Source organism: Genypterus blacodes, unplaced genomic scaffold (genome assembly GCF_046128005.1).
Source record: "Genypterus blacodes isolate CSIRO-AG114 ecotype Tasmania unplaced genomic scaffold, CSIRO-AGI_Gbla_v1 ptg000021l_1, whole genome shotgun sequence".
Taxonomy (NCBI): domain Eukaryota; kingdom Metazoa; phylum Chordata; class Actinopteri; order Ophidiiformes; family Ophidiidae; genus Genypterus; species Genypterus blacodes.
This window is the reverse complement of record NW_027466834.1, coordinates 10,678,073-10,700,591: the sequence shown is the minus strand read 5'-3', so window position 1 is coordinate 10,700,591 and position 22,519 is coordinate 10,678,073. Positions and strand designations below refer to the sequence as shown.

The 22,519-nt window shown below is 43.6% G+C and overlaps 1 protein-coding gene across 4 annotated transcripts in view; it reads left to right on the top strand.

Moving 5' to 3' along the window:
* Positions 1-22,519, top strand: part of mon2 (MON2 homolog, regulator of endosome-to-Golgi trafficking) — a 28,584-nt gene that overhangs the window by 3,584 nt on the left and 2,481 nt on the right. The window contains exons 2-32 of one of the 4 annotated variants that reach the window (XM_076141956.1): positions 2,610-2,673; positions 3,310-3,437; positions 6,644-6,775; positions 7,308-7,437; positions 7,585-7,682; positions 8,252-8,377; positions 8,581-8,775; positions 9,195-9,319; positions 9,724-9,863; positions 10,042-10,195; positions 10,307-10,497; positions 10,824-10,905; positions 11,198-11,379; positions 11,973-12,085; positions 12,212-12,316; positions 12,550-12,630; positions 12,725-12,798; positions 12,989-13,079; positions 13,384-13,485; positions 14,958-15,068; positions 16,165-16,340; positions 16,471-16,633; positions 17,156-17,449; positions 17,591-17,789; positions 17,962-18,635; positions 19,120-19,263; positions 20,221-20,238; positions 20,751-20,879; positions 21,892-22,082; positions 22,176-22,236; positions 22,321-22,444. In XM_076141956.1, the coding sequence (XP_075998071.1) occupies positions 2,610-2,673; positions 3,310-3,437; positions 6,644-6,775; positions 7,308-7,437; positions 7,585-7,682; positions 8,252-8,377; positions 8,581-8,775; positions 9,195-9,319; positions 9,724-9,863; positions 10,042-10,195; positions 10,307-10,497; positions 10,824-10,905; positions 11,198-11,379; positions 11,973-12,085; positions 12,212-12,316; positions 12,550-12,630; positions 12,725-12,798; positions 12,989-13,079; positions 13,384-13,485; positions 14,958-15,068; positions 16,165-16,340; positions 16,471-16,633; positions 17,156-17,449; positions 17,591-17,789; positions 17,962-18,635; positions 19,120-19,263; positions 20,221-20,238; positions 20,751-20,879; positions 21,892-22,082; positions 22,176-22,236; positions 22,321-22,444 (4,597 nt within the window). The remainder of the gene's footprint in view (positions 1-2,609; positions 2,674-3,309; positions 3,438-6,643; positions 6,776-7,307; positions 7,438-7,584; positions 7,683-8,251; positions 8,378-8,580; positions 8,776-9,194; positions 9,320-9,723; positions 9,864-10,041; positions 10,196-10,306; positions 10,498-10,823; positions 10,906-11,197; positions 11,380-11,972; positions 12,086-12,211; positions 12,317-12,549; positions 12,631-12,724; positions 12,799-12,988; positions 13,080-13,383; positions 13,486-14,957; positions 15,069-16,164; positions 16,341-16,470; positions 16,634-17,155; positions 17,450-17,590; positions 17,790-17,961; positions 18,636-19,119; positions 19,264-20,220; positions 20,239-20,750; positions 20,880-21,891; positions 22,083-22,175; positions 22,237-22,320; positions 22,445-22,519) is intronic. The other 3 variants (XM_076141959.1, XM_076141957.1, XM_076141960.1) reach the window with 3 other exon arrangements.

Sequence of the window (22,519 nt, the reverse complement as noted above, 5' to 3'; positions counted from 1 at the left end):
TCTTTAATGGGTGGTAGAATCCCAAAACTTGGCATGAATATACACAAATGAATCAGCTATCTCCTTCACTCCATTACGCAGGAGCAACAGATTGAAACAAAACGTCGTACTATACTATGCACCGTAACGTTACGGAGGGCCTGTTTGGACATCATTCACACACATATAAGTGACCGTCGGTGACAGGCGGCGTAAAACGCACACAGAGATTTACCCTTTTGCGTTAAAGAGGAAGTTGGGCAATAAAAGTAGAGGGCCAACAAGCTGAGGCTGCTGGGCGGAGATCCCACCGACACCAAGCGGACATTGACATCATCGGTGCTGACACAGCTCCAGAGAGAAGCAATGTCTGCACTTTACAGCAGAAAGTTTGGGCCAAAAGACTACAAGACACTCTTGTTCGGGTATCTAACATTTCGGAGCAGTAATTGTCCTCACGATGTGCAGTTTGTTTTTGCCAACACATTGGTTAGAAATGTTTTGGTACAGGCATTATCTTGACCTAGACTATGTATTTGTTCATTCGTGCAATTTCTACAGATAGAGGAAGTAGTAAGATTAAATAGAAACTCAAAGTTTTATAGCTTTTACAGCAAAATGGCACCGTCAGCAACACTCACATTTGAATACATAAGGAGATATGGTAAATTAGGTTCGTATCGTATTTGATCCCATAGGCTATTCCTCGTTTGTAGTTTGAAGACAGTCAGAAACATATGGATGCATTCAAAGTTGAACAAAGGAAATCCTAGCAGTCTCTGTGTTTGTGTACTTGGTTTACTGGTTTGTCCCTGTGACTGACTCCACCTCTACGATGTAAACGACACTGATGAGTTTATTCAAGATTGTTTTTCCAAGACTCCTGAAGAGACTCATTGTCATCAACCAGAGCAAATAAAAAAAGGGTGTTATCCTGTAAAGGCTCCTGTTAATATACACGTCCATGTAAGCGCCACTATTCCTTTCGATGTGGCTTGTGTTTCGAATACACAAGGTCACTGCTTATCCGACGCCGGAGCATTTGATAAGCATGATGACTGCTCTTGTTTGATTTGAAGGGGACTTCAAACACTATTTATAACTTCACCAAACACTCAGCTTCCATGGTGCCCTTGGGGGCTGCAGGCTGCACAATTTCTCAGACAAATCCGAGTGGACTTGACTGACAGCTGTGTCACAGTGTTCAGGTCGTCTTCTGCTCTTTGGAGTGACGTGGGGTCTGACGGGTCCAAAGCCACTGAAGCACGAGGCAGCAATTCTCAGCTCAAAGTTCTGAATGCTCAGTTACACCCCCCTGTGTCGTTTTCTCCTCCGTGCTTTGCTGCAGCATGTTGTGTTTATTGGTCCTGCCTGGTAAAGATTTAACTCAGCTGACCTTTGCCATGTCCGGGCTTACCGCACATCATAAACTGAGAGATATTATTGCATCACTTTGTTTCTACCCAAATCATCCGACCCCCTCTCACAGCCTTCAGCGATCGTGCCCTTTCCATTTCTCCTTTTATAGTAATTGTCTTGACCGATGGGTATTCTCAAAGTAGCTGCAGCAGATTTATACATTTTTAAAGTGAAAAGCTCTCTGTATTCCTCTCACTGCTCTGTGAAGACCTCTGACCCAGCACATGGATCAATGGAGAAGAGGGAGACTAGCATTTCCTGAAGATTAACATAGAAGGTGGACCACTTAGCAGTTTGTGCTCAGAGCCCAGACCCAAACCCAGCGGCTGCTTGTTACCGTGTGGCTCAGCAGGTTACGAACGGTCGACTTTTGTGGGATTTTCTTACGCTGTTTACTGCAGTCTGTATCAGTTAGGTGTTAAAGTAAACTTCTCAGATTAATGACACAGGAGAGAAGTGAGGTTATGGTGCATTAACCTGACCAGCTGAGGACTAATGGTGCAGTTCTTGCCTCGGGGCAACGCTGAGAGAAAGACGAGGTGTCTGCAGACGAGAAGAATAATTGCAAATGGGAGCTGGAGGAATGTTAAGCAATACTCTTTCGATACTTCCTACAATCGTTCCCTGCTAGATTGAAATGTGTGACCATTAAAAGTGTCTTGGTTTCCTTTTCACAGACGACTGCAGACCGGACAAATGTATCAGGAAAAGAGTAGTGTTTAGGAAAGGAAGGATGTTGGGGAAGGAGCTCAGGTTGGTGACGAGAAGGATGGATCTTGACAGTGTTGTGGTTTTTGTAGAAAGATTAGAGCCGCGTCTGTTGACTTGTAGATGCTCGGCGTCTCTGTTCCTCTCTGACAGACGCAGACTGACTCCGTGTCACTCTCAACTCGTTCTCCAGACATTCCTCCTTTGCTCTTTTACCATTTTCTTAGCATTTCAATCTTCCCAGACGCCCCAGTGGGAAATCACTCCCCCCCATCTCTCTCATGTTGAAGTGCATTCTAGGTATGCAGGTATGTCAGCGCTCCTTCTGTCACTGCGCAGCCAGGCGTACCTCCTTCTCCCCCGTGGCCATCATTACTAGACGTCAAATGTACCGCCGGTCCCATGTGGGATCATGGTGCATTGGTTCTGCACCACCAGCAGTAATATTATAGGAGCTACATGAGCTTATGTTGGTTTAAAGTGTCTCCTGTTTTCTCCTCCAGGCGGCCGAGTCTGGCATTGTGAAGATCAAGACCATTGCAGCCAGGAACACAGACATTCTGGCAGGTGAGTAGGGGGTGCTGGTCTGGGGTGGAGGGGGTTAACTGAGCTGTCTCATATATCTATACTATTCATCAGGGGGATGTGCACTTCAGTCCGCTCCGTCTGAAAATGATCTCACTTAAATTCTCCCGTATGTACTGATATCAATTTGAGTTGTTTATATTGAACTCCATCATATTATAGAGACCATTTCCTTACTGGTATTAATGTTTGCATGCAGGTGTCTCCTCTAATAAAACCCAAAGTGCAGATGTATCTCAAAAGCCTCTCGTCCTAGCTAATAGAAATTCTTTCTACAGGATCCCTTCAGACCTTTTCCCCTGATTTGATTACAGTTTTAGTGTTTCATCGCTGCCTCACTTAAGTATTAGTTCTGCATCCCTTCCTCTGCACTGTATCTTTTAAAGGCATCAAAGGGCATCAACAGCTTTTAATTTATGACCAGGTGCAGTGTTTTATTCAAGCACCTGTGCAGTTTTATGTTAATTTTAGAAATAAATAATGTCTTTGCTGTTTTTGATTCCATGCTCCAATGAAATTTAATGAGCTTTAATTCTCAAAGTTTAAATGTGACCCAAAGTCGGCGCATGCCCAAATTCACAGAAGCTCTTTATGCTCCCTTCCTTTTCCCCCCTGCAGCCCTGAAGGAGAACAGCTTAGAAGTGGTGCAGCCTTTCCTGATGGGCTGTGGCACCAAAGAGCCAAAGATCACTCAACTGTGTCTGGCTGCCATCCAGAGACTCATGTCCCACGAGGTGGTGTCTGAGGTAAGGACCGCTGGGCAGCCTCCTACCTGAAAAGCAGGCACAGACGCCGTGCGAGCACACTGATGCTAGTATTCAGGGTGTAATATGTACACAAAGAACTGTTGGCGTCAGCATTCAGATTTAAGCCCGTTTGTGCACCCAAAGCTCTCATCAGGCGCCTCACGAGCAGCTTCATAAGCCGGGCAGAGTCTCCGCAGAAATACTTAGGCTGTGATATTTCCGGGATTCCGACTTGGAACATTTTTCTTACCATATACTTAAGGCTCAAAGAGGAAAAAATGAAGTAATTAGAACAGTCACTGTGTCTGTATTTGTAGAGGTGAGTTCGTAATGCCAGCTCCTTTAAAGTCTAGATTCATTTTCTTTAGCACAGATAAGTTTCAACATTATATGGACGAGATACACTGATAGTTTGGGTCAGATTAACTGTATCTTGTCTAATGTAGTGTTTGCCATGCTGGAGGCTTTACAGTTCCTATGTGGGGTTGTGTAAATGCAGTAAAGGCACTCGTGTCGTTGTGTTTTTCCACATCTGGCATCTTTTCCTTGAGCCTGAATTCCCCTTGAGATGACGAAGTCGTAAGTCAAATCAATACATCATCAGAATCCATCAAGGCAATCAACTTCATACAACGACACAAGGTGATAATCAGGTCTAGGAGCGCCTAATCAATACTCGCGCCCTTGAGGAGTTCATTCAAAAACACACAGTCACTTCAGTCGCAGAGCATAGCTGGTAGTTGTACGAGTATCAAATATTAGCTATATTTATACAGTAAGTGCTCTGCTGTCGTATTAAACATCTTCCAATTTATTCATATAGTGTATCTTGCTTTGGCAAATGTATAATTTTGTAAGTTGTGTATACACTTACACACACTCACCACCCCATGCCTCTTACTTGATATCCTGTGGGAAATACATCGAAATCAATGCGGCTCATCAATAGCCCATTAGGCAATGTAAACATAAGAAGGGTTAATCTACGACAGGCTACATTCCTCCCCTCCCCCTCTTCTTATTCCATCCCAGGGGTTTTGTTAATCCATCTCCAGCGACTCTTTTCCTAACAAATCTTTTTTGCCGTGGCACGATCTCTTTTAGATCTTCAGTGAGTCTGCGGAGATGGGAGTTTTGTAGAATGGAAACCATTAGCCCAGAGCAAGCACAACTGGTTTCACCTCATCTGTAGCAATGAAATGGGGGGGATTGGGTCGCATTTCTTTGGAAAATGAGTGACTCGCATATGTAAAAGAAAATATAGTTCAGTTACTTTCATGGTTGAAGGGTTTCCGTGCCTCTTAAATGCCCGGCTAGAATCGACGCTGTGACGAGAGCGTTTCATAACTGGCACCCTGGTGTTGCCCTGTTCATGAAAGGCTTTTATTAAAACCTTATTGAATTGTTGCTCTCCAGATTTTGACGTTTGCCTGTTAGGTATCAAAGTGTGGTTTAATTACTAAGTGCTCCACATTCTCAATAGCCTCTCACAAGAAAAGCGTCTTATTTACTGTATGGGAAGTACCTTTTCTTTGTTGTTTTGTTTTCCGCGTTCTCAACAAAGTATCTTTACCACAGTCCTTTGTTGTGGCTGACTGGACCAGATGGAAGTGAAGTGATTTGTAGCGGTATGTGGAAAGGTTTGACTCACCCATAATTTTACCTTTAGTGTTCTACTTTTTTCTGTTCTTTGTTGCTGTGCCATATCCGTCTTTGGTAGGTTGTGATCAAACCAATGCACCCAATAAATAAATAGATAAAACATCAAGGACATTTAAAACACAAACCGAATCCTCCTCTCTTCCGTTGTGCGTCGTCACTCCCCTTTGTTCGTTCGGCAGCCCTTGAGAAACTAGCCAAAGGCCTCACCAGACAAAGCCGGACCGTCTCCGTATCGATTGTTCGGGTGTCCTCGGAGAGGACCGCGCGAGATACTTTATCATGTGGAGAGAATGTGGTGATCGTTTTGTCCTTAAGTTCCCCCAGGGAGGGAAAGCAATCTGTTAAAATATTGTTGTAGTGCAGCAGAAGAGACTTGATTTCACACTGTCTGAGGACACAATTAATACAACTCACAATATACTGGATGAGGACGTATTGTACTGTGCTGGCGAGTAATGAATCTCCACCTTCTCCTGAACCTGTTCCACAATGACATGGTTAATGTGTCAGGAACCGAAGCTGTAGTAAGAAAGTGCTCATTATCTTCTCCTGCTGTTAAAATTATTTGTAATCAGTTCCTGTTGAATGATTAATGAACGCAAGGCTTGTGCGACAAAATCAAAATTAATATTGGCTCAAATCATCTTCCCTTCACATCTAAAGTCCTCTCGCATGCAAAAAGGCAACGTTATATCCTACATGTAGTTGTGTTTACTTGTCGCCAAGCACCAAGTCGTCCTGACAGCCGTGTTACTCATTTTCCCTTTCTGTTACTTTGTCTGTCCAGCCTGCTTGTGCACATAAGAGTGTGTCAGAGGGCTTGCGTGAAGACATTTTGGACAGCTCGAACCAAGAAAGGACGTAGTAATGTCACTCCCTGTTAGCATCAAGAGACATAACATTTGCTAGCAGCTGGATTTGTTGTTAAATTATGCTGTTGTGATTCCTAAATAAGAAATACCAGCTGGTCCATACCACCTCCAAGTGTGTGTGTTTTTGTGTGCCTGTTTTATGGCTCTCTGACCTCAGGCTTTTATCTTCTTCTTTAATGTCATCATGCTGTCTTTTGAGTGGAAATCCAGGTGTGTTTACAGCTCAATGGTAAATGAGAAGCAATGTGTATAGATTTTGAGAAATCATGTTGTCACCTAGTTAGTGAGACAGCTTCCAAGCTTCCAGGACCAAAATGTCCCAAATAAAGAAACAGGACAGATATTTGAGAGGGTAAACAAAGTTATATACTGTGTGAATTAAACTGGAGATGGCTTCCTTGAACACTGGAGGAGGGTTGAGACGCCACCTCTCTGCTGTTAACACCCGTTCCTCATTCGCTACATTTACCAGCCCTCAATATTCACAGACATATATAGTATATTGTCAAAATCAATAGGATTCTGTCATTCTCTGAATATATACGGTCTTTTGGATAATCTCAGTCACATCACATCCACAAAGGAAGTGTGAAGATGAGGCAGGCAACATTGTGAACTTGTGGATAGGTGTCTTGGATAACATCCCTGGATACATGTTTGTTAACTTGACAGGCAGCAGCAGGGAATATCATCAACATGCTGTGGCAGCTGATGGAAAATGGTTTGGAGGAGCTGAAGCTTTTGCAGACGGTCCTGGTCCTGCTCACCACCAACACAGTTGTGCACGATGAGGTCCTCTCCAAGGTATGGGATGGACGCACAATTACATCACACGGGCTTATTCTAAACATAGACTATACATAAACTATCCCGACTCAAAGCCTGATATCTACTGTATACAAGCCCATTTTGTTTCTCCATCTATAATTAAACCTTGATGGCCATTCTTGCCTTAGCCTGATATAATAGCACCAGATTGTATGCTGTTATAGATCCACTGTTATGTACGCATCCATCTGACATGCACCATATGGTGGAAAGCGTGTTGTGAGCTGTGATATAAGAACTCTAGCAAAGAACAGAACATGTATCCGTGAGAATATCACTAGTCGAAGGCCCCTGAAAAGCTATTTGTTATAAAATAATCTATCAGTCCTCTTGTGAGGTCTAATTGCTGAATAGAGAACTGTAGAGTGGTTTTATTCTCATATCTAATCCTTCTATTCTCTTAGCCAATGTTTTTTTGGGTTCAAACATTCATTCGAGTTGATTTGCAGTGTCTACACGTGCGTTTTAGTAGAGAGTAATGGTTCTTTTTTTCATTTTCCCTGCACAGGCTATTGTGTTATGTTTCCGTCTCCACTTCACAAAGGACACCATTACCAACAACACAGCGGCTGCAACAGTCAGACAGGTCGTCACTGTCGTCTTCGAGAGGATGGTGGCTGAGGATGAGCGTTTCAAAGGTCAGAATGTGCCACGACTGTTCAGGGGGAAAGGAGCGACATATTACTTTTCTTCTCAAATATTGCTGCATTTTTTCCTTTGTTTACAGCACATCACCTTGTACCCTGCTGAGTAATAATATGTAAATGTCTGTAATTACACCCCAGGCATTGTGGAGCAGCCTCCTCCTGTCCAAGGCAACACTAACCGGCGGTCTGTCAGTACTCTGAGGCCCAGTGCAAAGGACGCATACATGTTGTTCCAGGTATGTCCACCAGGCGGAGGCAACTCTCCGTGCAGCTTTGTGCCCAGGTCCTGGCTGCTTTAGGAAATGGGAAGGTTAAGTATTGATATTGAATGATTGAATTGGCATACGTCACCTGTGGACTGAAAATCAGGTAGCGGAGCCTGAAAGTATTGGTTTAAACCAATCTCATCAATCTCTTAACCGGTAACTGACTTATTTAAAATGAGGTTATTCAACTAAGTAATTAATTAATAACAAAGTAATAATGGGATGTGTAATTGATCCATGTAGCAAAACTCTGTCAATGTCCTGCTCTCTCATAAAGATCAGGTCAGGGTCAGCTGAACAGCACTGACACGGCAACTGGCAGGAATACATTGTCTCGATTAAGGACCCTTAAATGACTGAATGAGCATTTTGAATGTAGACTCCTTCCCTCTTCTCTTCACCCTCATGTTTTTAGATGCAGAAATGTTGAAATGACCCAATGAAATGACCCAGTTTGAGCTGCTGTTGTGTGTGTGTGTGTGTGTAGGACATTCCACACCACTGTGTTGACTACTATCATGTGTATTATGTCCCCTCAGGATCTGTGCCAGTTGGTGAATGCTGATGCCCCCTACTGGTTGGTGGGGATGACAGAAATGACAAGGACCTTTGGCCTGGAGCTTTTGGAGTCTGTCCTCAATGATTTTCCTGGGGTATTCTTACAGGTACAGTTCCGTGGCCTTAAATGTGAATTAAAGAAATAGCACAGAGACTATAAGGTCTTTCATTGATCAGGGTTTAAATATACTTTATCCTTTACACTTAACAGCATGTTATCATCACAACTGATGCAATTGAGTAGTAGCTCTTGGCTTTATTAAACTTGGCGTGATCCGACAGTCACATTCGTTCTATGTCTTCTGCACAGCACCAGGAGTTCAGTTTCCTGCTGAAGGAGCGAGTTTGTCCTCTTGTCATCAAGCTCTTCTCCCCCAACATCAAGTTTCGGCAGGGCAGCTGCAGCGCCGCCTCACCAGTTCCTGTTGAAAAACCCTATTTTCCAATCTGCATGAGGCTGCTTCGCGTGGTCTCTGTGCTCATCAAGCATTTCTACACCTTACTGGTAAGGGACTGATCAGAGGTGGTGGTCAACAGGCCAGAAGTGTTTCCAGACTGATGCATCACCAGCAAGGGATTTGCGGGAGCGCAGAACTGATGCAGTAAATCAATCTGCTCTGATTAGAATAGGAAAAGTGTGTTGACGTTTTGTCTTAGTTCTGCTCCAGGCACTTGGATGAGCTTAGTGGAGCAATCCAGCATTACAGATGTTTTTATTTTGTGATATTCTGTGAATCCCCCGTGTGGAAATTTTTGCCCGTCTCCATCCATATGGAGGTCAAGAAGTCTAATGAGCCACAGAACAGCTTCATGGAAGCTGAAAGGGTTTCAGAGATTTTGCCTTCAGGAAGGACAGTTTTGTTGTTTAGCAGGCCAAATTTCAGTCACAACCTAATTTGTGTGTGTGTTTGGTTTTTTTTGCAGGTGACGGAATGTGAGATCTTTTTGTCTCTGCTGGTGAAGTTTCTGGATGGGGAGAAGCCACAGTGGCTGAGAGCCGTGGCTGTAGAGTCTGTCCATAGGTTGTGTGTGCAGCCACATTTATTACGGTAAGTGTTCACAGACATTAATAGAAGCTTGGGTGGTTCATAGGTTGTGCTGCAGAAACAAATATTAATTCAGTTGATTACTTGGTGCCAAAATACAATTTTCCAAAGAATACTGAAAGACTCTGCCAAAGGGGGAGACGATGTTTATGATCAAAGCCGTGTTTGTACTTGCTTGAAAGATAGTAAACACCATTTCTTGGAAAAACTGCCCTTCAACTAATGACCCCGTAATAGAACTTGTTTTAAATTAAAATCAATCTTGGTTAACTAACACTTGGTTGAACTTGCATGTTAAAACAGATGGGGTTTTTATATTACCATGTACCTGTACCTCCACCAACACCTTAACTGCCAGTTTGTGCCATGTCTTACCTCTTACAATCTTCTCTGTTGCTCTTTTTCAGTTCATTCTGCCAGTCATACGACATGAAACAACACTCCACTAAAGTGTTCCGAGACATTGTCAACGCTTTGGGCTCCTTTATCCAATCCCTCTTCATTATCCCCAATGCAGGCAATATTACTATCGTCAGTGCCCCAGTCGGTCAGTTCACAGATCGCCAAATTCTCCTATTAAAGACATATTCTAATTAAATGTATTAATTTATGGTTTACTTGTACAGTGGGAAAATCTGGCTTATGCATCCAGGATTGCTCGAAGAATTTTTAAATTTCTGCCTCTTTCATGTCACTTACTCACTTGTGCTTCTCTTTGCGTCCAGGTGGCTCTGGCTCTGGGGCCCAGGGCACAGCACAGGGAGGTCCTGGGGCAGGAGGCGTCGGTGGCAATCTGACGACCCAAGCCGCCTTTGAATACCGTGGTACCTGGATTCCACTTATGACTGTCAGTGTCCAGGGTAGCGCAAAGGCCACTTAGTAAGTGTCACAACTGCATCGACATGCACGATTTACAAAATTCAGTTCCATCTCCCCCACACACACTTAAACCTTCACACTTTTATTCCATCCCTTACTTCCACCCTTCAGTCTAGAAATGCTGGACAAAGTGGAACCGCCGTCCATCCCAGAGGGCTATGCCATGTCGGTGGCATTCAGCGCTCTGCTGGACCTGGTCAGGGGCATCACTTCTATGATTGAAAGGGAGCTGACCATAGAGGAGGGGGTGGCTGCTGAATTCAGGGAAGCTCACCCCGACCAGGAGTGGCAGCCCCAACCTGGTAAGGAGAGGCGGAACGGAAAACTTTGTAGAGAAGACGAAGAAGGATTCTGAATATGTAGTACTATTGTGAGGGTGTATGTAGGACATTTCAAAACACTGTATAGTGCAGTGTTAAGATGAAACACAAACATGAAAGTTTTATGTTTTGTTTTATGAATAGACAGAACTCTTAGATCAAAATAAATGTGTTGCTGAAAATGATAATGTGAAATTTAAAAATGGAAGCAATATGTTGACATCTATACCTATTACTGTATTTACAAGTAATAAAGTCATAACGGAACAAGTTACTGAAATCATTCATGTTTTGTGTTTCTGTCTCAGGAGCCCACCTGGTGTGGGAGGAGATGGTCAGTGCCTGCTGGTGTGGTCTACTGGCTGCTCTGTCTCTACTGCTCGATGCAAGGTGCGTTCACACACTGTTTTGTAGTTAGCAGTCAGATATACACATATGGGATTCAATGCTTGTACGGTGAAGGGATCTGTGCATATTACAGATAAATACATTACATTTAAATGTGTCCGAATGATAATTCTATAGTACAAAAATCAAGAATACAGGAAGCAGAACCGCTGGCGTCGATTTAGTCAGCAACACTTCAGTGTTTGCTAATGAAGGGATACCAGCATATACTGTTGAAAGTAGACCCAACTCTTTTCTGCCTCTTACTCTTACTCTTACACTTACTCCCTTTTAGCACCGATGAGACGGCCACAGAAAGCATCCTGAAAGCAGAACTGACCATGGCCTCATTGTGTGGTCGCCTGGGCTTGGTGACACCACGTGATGCCTTCATCACAGCCATCTGCAAGGCTTCTCTGCCGCCGCACTATGCGCTGACTGTTCTCAGCAGCAATGCCGCTAACCTCTCCAACAAAGGTACGACTGCAGCTGAACACTGTGCTTATCATTTCATTGAAAACATTGTGTGTGTATTCGTGGATTAAATGTACCTCACACGGTTAAGATTCTAGTTTCCTCCTCAGATATAAGAAGTGAAATTGTGCATGCTACAAGCCTGCTGATGGCTCTCAGCCCTCTGGTCATGAGTATTAATGTTACATTAGTGAGCTCTCCTCATTTACCATATGGTTAGACACAAACTGCTGTGCTTAACATGTAAACTGTTAGAACTCAGTGTGTCCCTAATGTTCAACTCCTATTGCATTAATCCAGAACTGCTTACTGTGGCTTCTAATTAGGAACTCAGGCAGCATTTGTCTGGGGAATGTATACACAAAAACAAAAGCTCAGACACTCACTATTTGCATATTACCATAAATAGTTACAGTTTGAAAAGTGGGTCTGAATTTGCAATGGAGGTTTGACTCAGAGTTAATTAAGAAAGCTTTTCTTGCATGTCGCAAGCTCACCAAAATGTGTGTGCCTTACCAATTCTCATCAAGACACCTGCATATATATTGGTCGGCCAGTGATTGCATGCAGTATGTTTGTGTCTATGTTTTCCACAGCGTACTCAATCCAGGGCCAGAGCGTTCAGATTATCAGCCCCTCCAGTGAGTCCCATCAACAGGTGGTGGCTGTGGGACAGCCACTTGCCGCCCAGCCCCAGGGTACAGTGGTGGTAAGCTCTCAGTGTAAAATCTAATAGATATCTCCTCTTAGCTCTTACTTTGAAATCCCTCAGCTTTTTATACATGTGATTTCAGCATGGTAGAAATGTAATTGTAACTTTGTGTCTCTCTACTAGCTGACTGCTAAGAACATCCAGTGCATGCGAACCCTGTTGAACCTGGCCCACTGCCATGGGGCCGTGCTGGGCACATCCTGGCAGCTGGTACTGGCTACACTGCAGGTAATGCGGCCACCTTGTATTGCATATGCACACGTAGACACATGCTTACACCCTCATCTTGGGAGGAAAAGTAGTGAATAGCCTCACTTTACCATTTCATTATGCTGTTGTATGAAGGAGCGTTTACTTTGAAAACGTCTTGACAAGTTATCTTTTAGCTTTTTGACTGACGTACGTTTAGTTAGTTTAGTAGACAAATGCTCATACAAATGGCTTTTCTCTTCCTCTTGCAGCACTTAGTATGGATCCTGGGGCTAAAGCCGGGGCTCGGCGGGGCCCTCAAGCCTGGCCGAGCTGTGGAGGGACCCAGTACGGTGAGTTTTCTCTGTACTGTCCTATTGGTGTCGCTGCTGCCATCACTGAAGCTAGTGAGCTAACTGCATATGCTTTTGCCTTTACCCTAAGCAGGTGCTGACCACTGCTGTGATGACCGACCTGCCTATCATTTCCAACATCCTGTCCAGACTGTTTGAGAGCTCTCAGTAAGGGCAAAAATCTGTGAAACTGAAGGCTCAGTGGGCAGCCAGTAATGACATATGCCAGTGACATTGTGTGCAGTGTGTGCAACTGTTTCATCAGCATATATGCCATATATGTGAAGGACAGTTCAGTAGATTAGGGTTACATTTTATATTTCAGACCTAAAATCATGTAATTGTTTGCATGATCTAGGTACCTGGATGATGTTTCCCTACATCACCTGATCAACGCTCTCTGTTCACTCTCAATGGAAGCTATGGAAATGGCCTGTGGAAACAACAAGGTTCGACTTTATTTATCTACGATACTGTATGTATTGATTTACTGTTATATTGGGTACTTCAATAATGTAAATGTCTGGACAGGAAATTCTATTGCTTATCTCTTCTAGATAATTGCATTTGTAAAGCAGTTTTCCTATACCAACCAACGTTGTGAACATGACTTGCACAGTTTTGTAAGCATTCCCTAATGGTTACCAAAGCATTCTTTTATATAAAGAATACATACAGATTACATGATTAAATGCAACTGATAAGACGGATATGTTGGTTATTCATTGTAGTTTTTTCTTGTCCTCATTACAGGAACCATCTCTGTTTGCAGTGGCCAAGTTGCTGGAGACTGGCTTGGTCAACATGGATCGTATTGAGATCCTATGGAGGCCTCTGACGGGTCATTTACTGGAGGTACGATAACATCGACGTAAAGTTAAAGTAGATGAGAATAACGATCTTATCATTGTTGTCAAAATCTCTCTAAATTTACCAGCAATCCTCTTTTTTAAAATCTCAATGGAGATCTAGTTGAAGAGTAGGAACAAAGCCCTCAAAGTATTCAATGTATGGATATTGAAGCACATGAGTAGAAATGTTAAGGTGAGATAAATATATGTATACATTCATGCGGTGATTGTAATATAACTTAATAGCAATGTCGGTGCAGTTATGAGGTTTGATGAGGTTTAAGCAGTTTTAATAGTGCAATTGTGTGTTCATATCTGAAAGGGAAGTGTGTTTGGAGATTGGGTTTCTTCATGTTGTCTTTCTCTATCTCCCCTCTCTTTTGCACTCCTGTCTGTTTTGCAGAAGGTAAGCTCGGACTCCCTCCTCCCTAATCACTGTATTCCATCTCTACTTTCCCCTCTGTTCTCTCCCGCTCAGTCTGGCATCAACATGTTGGCGTTGAGAGGCCGTGTCAAAATGTGCCCCCAGTGAATTTGCTCTGTTACTGTTTTTTTTTTTTATATGTGCTATTTGCCATGTGAAGCTGTGATTTATCCCAGATGCTGAATCGGAAGCTGCATCTGTAAACTGCTAATATGCTGCTTATCTATCTTTGCAAGTTTGTTTTGATTCCAAAATTCACTGCTCATATCTGATATCACCTTTATTATACCTATTATGCAGGTTATTATAAAGATTAAACTGTAAGGCACTGATCAGTATGCAGAGCTATGTAAGTGCAATGAATGTACAGATATACATGGAGCATCTGGGTTCTGAAGGGAACCAGCCATCTCAAAGGCATTGCCGCAGCATCTATTCATCCCTTTTTTATCATTGCAAGTTTACAGCCATAGACAAAATTCATAGACAAAACCCGATATGAACATGAGCAATTATTAAATCATGAAATCAATTAATTAAATAATGCCACCAGGCACTTCTCTGTGTTATTTACTCCATGGACTTTGTGTAGAACTGAAAAGAGACTATGAACCACAGAGATCCACAAATATTTACTGTTGATATTGTTGACACTGCAATTTAAAAGGTTTTTGGCCAAAATCGTGCAGCCCCACTACACATTGGATTGGCTCCAAGATGAACTCCTGGTTTTTTCGTGTATATCTTTACTGGCTTTCATGATTACACTCTGCCACTGCAAACCTTTACCGTTTACTCAGGGATCTCAGCCTTTCTCACACAGTCTCTGGTGTAATACTTCTACTCGTTTCATATCCATCCACTGTGACCACTGTGGGGAAACACTGTTTGAAACCACCAGAATAGTTTCAAATCTGTCTTTAGCAAATGAGCACATGAATATCTACATGTGCGCACACACACACTTTCACGTTTGCTGTTGTCTGATATCTCTCCACGCCCCTGTGTGTGGACATGTGTCTGTGTGTTTGTATGTGTGATGTGTTCTTTAGGTCTGTCAACACCTGAACTCAAGGATGAGAGAGTGGGGGGCTGAGGCATTGACTGCCCTCATCAAAGCTGGCCTGGCTTACAAACACGACCCTCCGCTGGCTCACAATCAGGTAATGAAGCATCAAAGTATGTCTGTCAGCATATGATCAGGCACACAAAGTTTATTATAAGAAATTGCTTTGCATGCATAAATCAAAAACAAACTATCTGATAGGTGATGGCTCAATATCTTGCTGTTCAGTGTAATGATTTCATTTTCTAACACAGTATTTGATGTCTTTAATGTTTGGTTTCTCTGTGGTGTGACCCTTGCATAATGTTGAATTTGATTTTTGTAATGCTGGCATTTAAGAAATATGTCTGCAGTGTGAGCCAGATATGAGTCGCCGCACAATGCTGAATACAGAAATGTCACAGTCAACCACATCTATACAAAGTTTGTGACCTTCACCTTAGTCAGACAGATAAAGGCTATCCTGCAGAGCTTATCTCGAATGTGTTAGGACCTGTGTGGAGGTTAATTGAACATCACAGAGCCATTAAAATGATGACTGTCCTGTAAGAATGAATAGTGCCGCGACCTCTTCAAGGTTTCTCAGTATCTGCCAGCTTTAAGCGATGCATATTTATGAAGTGCTACAACTGTAAAACCACCATCTTGAGTTATACAGTAGGATCAACTGTGGTGTCAGTTTGTCAAATTGGAGCCAGTGTGTTTTTTGCAGAGAATGACTACATCTTCGTTTAATGGACAAAATAATAAATAATTTTGTTTAAAAACACTGAGAGAGACAAGAGGTTGCTTGGTCGGCAGTAGGAAAACACATTGCAGATACGCTGCTGCAGTGTTACCACATTCTGTAACTAACTGTAAAACTGTAGGAGTGCAGATGAAACAGAAATGGAAGTCTCCTCGTTTACAATACTCTGCTGTCACTTGAGCTTTTGTGATGTGAGGCAAAGTGCGCACTATGTAAATGATGTTTTATATCATGTTGTACCTTTTGAGCAAGATGGAGGACGAAAATATTCTCATCCCTGGTACTCAGAGAACTGGGGTTATAAGTAACTTGTACATTTTATCAGAACACCATGTTTAATACGGTTCTGTTTGATCTTCACCCTTAACATTTGATGTTAGAAATGCAGAAGTATCTTCCCTATTTTTTTGTGAATTTATTATAAATTCCTCTTTTCATCCTCAAGAGGCTGCAGCTTCTCTTGCTGAACCCGCTGAAGGAGTTATCCAACGTGCTGCACGCAGACATTCGGCAGAAACAGCTGGAGTGTGTCCTGCAGATTCTCCAAAACCAAGGAGACGGCCTGGGGCCTGGCTGGCCCCTCGTCTTGGGTGTCATAGGGGCCATCCGCAATGATCAAGGGTAATGTTTTGCTTTTAGTGAAAGCTCATAGGGATTTCTGTTTCTATGGTTCATGCTACAAGTAATTCAAGAAAATAACCAGACAAACTCCCTGAATGCCGAAATAATTATGTTGCTTATTTTCTTTCAGCGAGTCGTTGATCCGAACAGCCTTCCAGTGCCTGCAGTTGGTAGTTACGGACTTCCTACCCACCATGCCTTGCACGTGCCTCCAGATTGTTGTGGATGTGGCCGGCAGCTTTGGCCTGCAAAACCAGGAACTCAACATCAGCCTCACCTCCATCGGTTTACTGGTGAGATAGGAGATGATGCAGTGTTGCTTTTATTACAAATACAACCAGGGGTTTTCAGCTGCCAGCTGTATGTGTGTACAATAATTACATTATGTGAAGGACATTCCTGACCAAGGACTTGTATGCTCGGACAACATAGGAAGAAAAACAATAACCGGTGCATCCACCTGATGAACAGTATGTTGTTGGTTTTCCAGGAATGTGAGGTCTAACTCTTTGCTAGAGTAGTTTGACCACAAAAACTTAAATGATATCAATCCATTACATTGTATGTTCTAATACTAGAAATATTTTGTTCAATATTATACACAACTGGTGCGTTTATGCTCATGCTGTGCTGTATTCAGGACACGTAAGAGCTGATATTGATCAGTGGCTTGCAGGATTGTTTCTCTTGGAGTGCGGTAGTTCCTCTGAGATTAATTCCTGGTAATAGGATAGCAGCACTGCACAGGCATTTTACTTACCTCCCTCTCCATTTCATGCCCTCACTCCTCACACCCGCCTTCCTGTTTGCCACAGTGGAACATCTCGGACTACTTCTTCCAAAGAGGAGAAGCCATCACACAGGAGCTGGGGAGGGAGGAAGAATTGCTGCAGAAACAGGCTCAGGAGAAAGGAGAGACTCTGAACAGGCCCTTCCACCCCGCCCCTCCCTTTGATTGCCTGTGGCTGTGCCTGTACGCCAAGCTGGGTGAGCTGTGTGTCGACCCGCGGCCCGCTGTGCGCAAAAGTGCTGGGCAGACATTGTTCTCCACCATTGCAGCCCACGGGACCCTACTGCAGCAGCCAACCTGGCATATTGTGGTCTGGAAGGTAGTGTGAAAGAATGTTTTGTTTTGATTATGTATTCAAGGATACAGACAGCTATGTTCTAAACATTTACTTTTCTTAAACTCTGTTAATCCACTTGGTCAGAAACAGCTGCAGCCTGAAACGTCTCCATTTTTCCACCAGGTGCTGTTCCACCTGTTGGACCGCGTGAGAAGTTCATCTACCACAGCGGACAAGGAGAAGATTGAATCTGGCGGGGGGAACATCCTGATCCACCACTCGCGCGACACAGCTGAGAAACAATGGGCGGAGACTTGGGTTCTGACTCTAGCAGGCGTAGCACGCATTTTCAACACGAGGCGATATCTCCTGCAGCAGTTAGGTGAGATTATCATGATCCCATGTTGTATTCCAAACAACTTCACACCAATTACCTCTCAAGACAAAACACATTCTTGTAATAACCTTGAGACTACTTCAACGTTTGCTGCTCTCCGTAGTGAAGCCTTGATTTTATTTATCACACATTCCCATCATTTTCTGTGTCTCTGTAGGTGACTTCTTCAAGGCATGGGAGATTCTGCTGGACCACATTCAGTCAGCTGCCCTCAGCAAGAACAATGAGGTCTCTCTGGCTGCCCTGAAGAGCTTTCAAGAGATCCTACAGATCGTCACACCTTCTAGAGACTCTGACAAATCTGCTGACGCCCTTGCTGCCATGGGGGTTCCTCCAGTCCTCATTGACCCCCTCTCAGCTTCTGGACCTGGCAGACCCCTGGTGCGTTCAGACTCCCTAGTGGAGCGGCTGACGCGGTACAATGGAGCTGAGCTGCAGGCACCTCCTCCGGGAGAAGAGTCAGCCTTAGAGGACTCTGCGTTGTGGTGGTCTGCATGGAACACATGGTATCGAACAGGAATGGAGAGCACCAGGCCACCTAGTGGCACAACGGAGAAACTGTCCTTCATCCCCAGCCAGCCCTTCCTCACTGCACTGATCCAGATTTTCCCAGCACTCTACCAGCACATCAAAACTGGTTTCAGTATGGAGGACCTGAGGAAACTTGGGGTCATCCTCCATGGGGCTGTGTCTGTGCCTATCAGCAGTGACGCCTCACCCTTCATCCTCCCTTCCTATACTGAGGCTGTGCTCACCAGCCTGCAGGAAGCTGTACTCACTGCTTTGGATGTTTTGCAGAAGGTGGGCAGCAGAAAGCGGTTCATTTCTGATGTAAATATAGTAAGCACAAACAAAACATGCCTTTCAAAGAGGAGTTTCAAGAACTCAATATACACCAGCACATTATGTAGCATACAAAAACAAAAGTGCCATTAGAGAAATTAAGGGTTGGAAGGGCCTGGTTATTGAATGAGTATCTCAGTGCAGCTCTGAGACATTAATGTGTTGTTTATCCCATGAGGCCTCTGCCAATATTCTAATATTACAACTTGTTTCATTTTGACTGTATTTCCATTTGACTGATTTATATAGGAAAAAGTTTCCTTGTATCTTTAATTGATTAGATATTAATTCCACTGTGGATGTTGTTTCTTTGAGAAAGGCAGACCTTTCTCCTCATTATAGGCCCGTAGTCATTTCTTTCATTTCTCTCGTGCATCCCAGGAAGTAATGTGTCTTTGTGCTAAATGATGCAATATGCCGTCCCGTGGTGAATGTCAGCAGTGTTTGTTCCTCTCCTTCCTCCCTGCTGCAGGCCATCTGTGTCGGGCCGGAGAACCTGCAGGTCATGTACCCCGCCATTTTTGAACAGCTGCTACTCTTCGTGGAGTTTTCCTGCAAGCCTCCTCAGTATGGCAAGATTGAAACCAAACACGTGGCCAATGCCAAATACAACCAGGTAGGGGAAACGGAGAAGGACATTTGTTTGGGTTTGCAGTTATTTTTTTTTACTTTTGTTCAGTGCATTGTGTACTGTTACCTTCATCTCCCTTCTCTCAACAATATCATAATTTTCTCTCTGGTGGTCATGAAGCACCTCCTCTTCCCCCCTCCCCCCTTCAGTGTGGTCCTCATGTAGAGATTGACAGCTACTTCCAGACCCCGTTAAGCAGCCCTGAGCCATTTCGTCCTTGCATTCTGTCCCTCATGCTTGCCCCTCTTGCTGGCTGCATGTCAGAAATATTAATTAACTTCTCCTCCGTTCCAACATGGTCTAAAATCCCTCTTTTCAAAGGAGCCCAGTGATGGATTAGCGAAAACAAATCAAATGTCTCCTCCTAAGAGGATCATCATAACTTTTTCATCAACATCGGTGTGTTTGCTGCTCATTGCTGCTCTGGAAACCTACTCTGGAAACCTTCAAATGGCTTTCAGTGGAGTAATAAAACCCCACAGCTGCTAGGCCTATTGGGAGAGTTGTCTTGATCTAACATTGGCCGGCCGATATGATTCCGCTACAGTGAATGCTGGTGTCGTGCACTTCCTGTCTCACGTCCTGACTGTCAGTGTGTTAGTGCTGTAGGTGGGGTCCAGACTCAAGCCTCACACCGGACACGTTTGTTGATCTGAATCTGTTTAACTTGTTTAATAAAGAGGTTCAACAGAATTCCCACCCAGACAGCTGTAACGGGGGTGGTCTTTAGGTCTTTAGTGCCTCGCTGGCTCTCACACAAAGGTTACAGATCGCCTCAAATGTCTGCAGTACTAGGAGTGAGTGTTTTCCAGTCATCGGATCTTGACAGGCATCTCATATAGATCAACAATCCTTTGCAAATTCAATACAGCATCAAACACCAATTTAATTGCAATCTTCTCTCATTCTGTTTCCTGGTACTACTCACTGGATCCATTTTAGATCCAGCTGTTTGCACCGGTGAGTTCCAGTATCTTCTTCAGCCCCCTTTTTATAATTGTACTAAGCTGTACTGAACAGTGACAACCTACCTATGGTACTTGAGCCTATTAGGCCGCATGGTAGGCTCTCACATCTCATCTAAGACTCACACTCACTCCATGCTGCTCCCCCCTCTGCCTGTCACTAACTGGCAGTTGTGCATCTGTGTGCAAAGCAATGTGCTGTACCTGTGCAGGCCATCTCTCAGTTGATTTTGTGTTTCCGGTGCTATCCGTAAGAGCATGTGCTGTTCTGTTGGTATGCTTAAAGGCACACTTTGTGGCATCGAGTCATTGGTTGAACTGTGGCACTTCAATAAGCCAGATATAAACACAAACACACTCTGCATTGGTATAAATTGTATGGTGCTTACTCATGCAATGTGTGCCTTTAATGTTGCTCTACCAAAGCACAGTGGTGAAGTTGTGTTGTTGCGTTTTGACCGATGTCCATTCCCACGTTTGTCTTCTTTCTTCTCCTTGGCTCTGCAGGCAGAATGGGTTGCCTTAAACTATGTGCCCTTTGCTGAGCGCTCCTTGGAGGTTGTGGTGGACCTGTACCATAAAACAGCTTGTCACAAAGCTGTCATCAACGAGAAAGTTCTGCAGAACATCATCAAGGTATTTCCACCCATTTGAAGTACTGATCATTCCCACAAAAATCGATCATCCAGGTCATTAGATCTGTAGCAGTCATTGTTCAAGGCCACTGCCACAGGATGCCACAGAATCTACGTGGATGAGTGAAGACCTGTCTTCCCAGTGGCCTTAAACTACAAGCTGCTGAATAGCCAATGATCTGGATAACAGAACTGTGCAGTCTGTTGGTGTGTTAATGTTTGTGAATTCTCAGGGTAAGGCTAGGGTTTAAATAGAATCACAAGGGCAGAAAATAGCTGCTTTGTTGCTCTGGTGTGAACTGTGGATTGAAATGTTGATCCATAAGCACTTCTGGCATATCCCAAGTGGTGAACATTAACACAACAACAAGACAGCACACACACGCACACACAAAGCAGCTATTTCAGCGATGTTGCTGAAGTGGAGTCTTTCTGGTTCAGTATTTCTTTTGTCTATAGACATTGCTATATCTTTTAACAACCACTAAGGGTCAGATAGGCCAATCTCCAGGGAGTTGGGAAGGAGTACGGAAGTGAATGCGTAAGATCATATCTGAATCCAAGAGATGCTTTACAACACAAAAGTCGAGGAATGCCGGAGATTAATTGTTACCAGCTGACAGGTACAAGCTTGTCAGTTCTGCCTGAGGTTTTGATTCTCCACAATCTGGCAGCCAATTTCATGTCTCTGTCTCTAAAAGAGCAAAAAGTATTCATCTCAAGACAATGTTGTAGCTGTTTGTAGGAAACCTCTGACTGAAGGAAGCCCACATTCGTCTCTAAAGTCACACAGTAGTTCCTTCTCCATCTCAACCTTCCTGAACACATCTGTTGTTTGAAAGGAGAACATGAAATATTGTCTGTATTGTTCTTGTTTGCCCATTTAAAATTTAGTATCTTCTCAGTTTTTGATTCTTGGCTGTCAAATTAGTCTTGTAGCTTTGTACCATGTAGCCTTGCTCTGTTTTACATCATTTTCATTATATACATCTTCGTCCCTCTGTCACCATCAGACCCTGAGAATGCCGTTGGGTTTGAAGTATGCCTGTCCTTCAGAGAGCACCTGGAAGCTCGCTGTGGCTTCCCTGCTCAAGGTGCTGTCTATTGGACTGCCTGTGGCACGCCAGCATGCTTCTTCTGGGAAGTTTGACACTATGTGGCCAGAGCTGGCCAATGCCTTTGAAGACTTCCTTTTTACCAAAAGGTAAAAAAAAAGTGAAAGCCTTAAGATGGAAGTACTGTGTTGGTCTAAAGGTTTGAACAGCAAGCTCATGGTTTTGTTTGTTTTTCTTTATAGCACACCTCCAGACAATGTGTCCATCCAGGAATTTCAGAAGAATGAAGCCATTGATGTCGAGGTAAACCCTTCTGTTCAAACATCCAGTATTTGACACGATGTTGTGATCTTACACACATGAGCAATGTGTCTTTCTCCGCTTTAGGTGGTCCAGCTAATCAGCACAGAGATATTACCCTTTGCCAATTTCATCCCCAAAGACTTTGTTGGCCAGATCATGACTATGCTTAATAAAGGTTCCATTCATTCACAATCTCCCTCATTCACAGGTAAGGTGTGACTTAGGCAACTACGTTTATTTGAGATCCGCTATCTTGTTCATTGGGACTTTTCAGAGATTAATG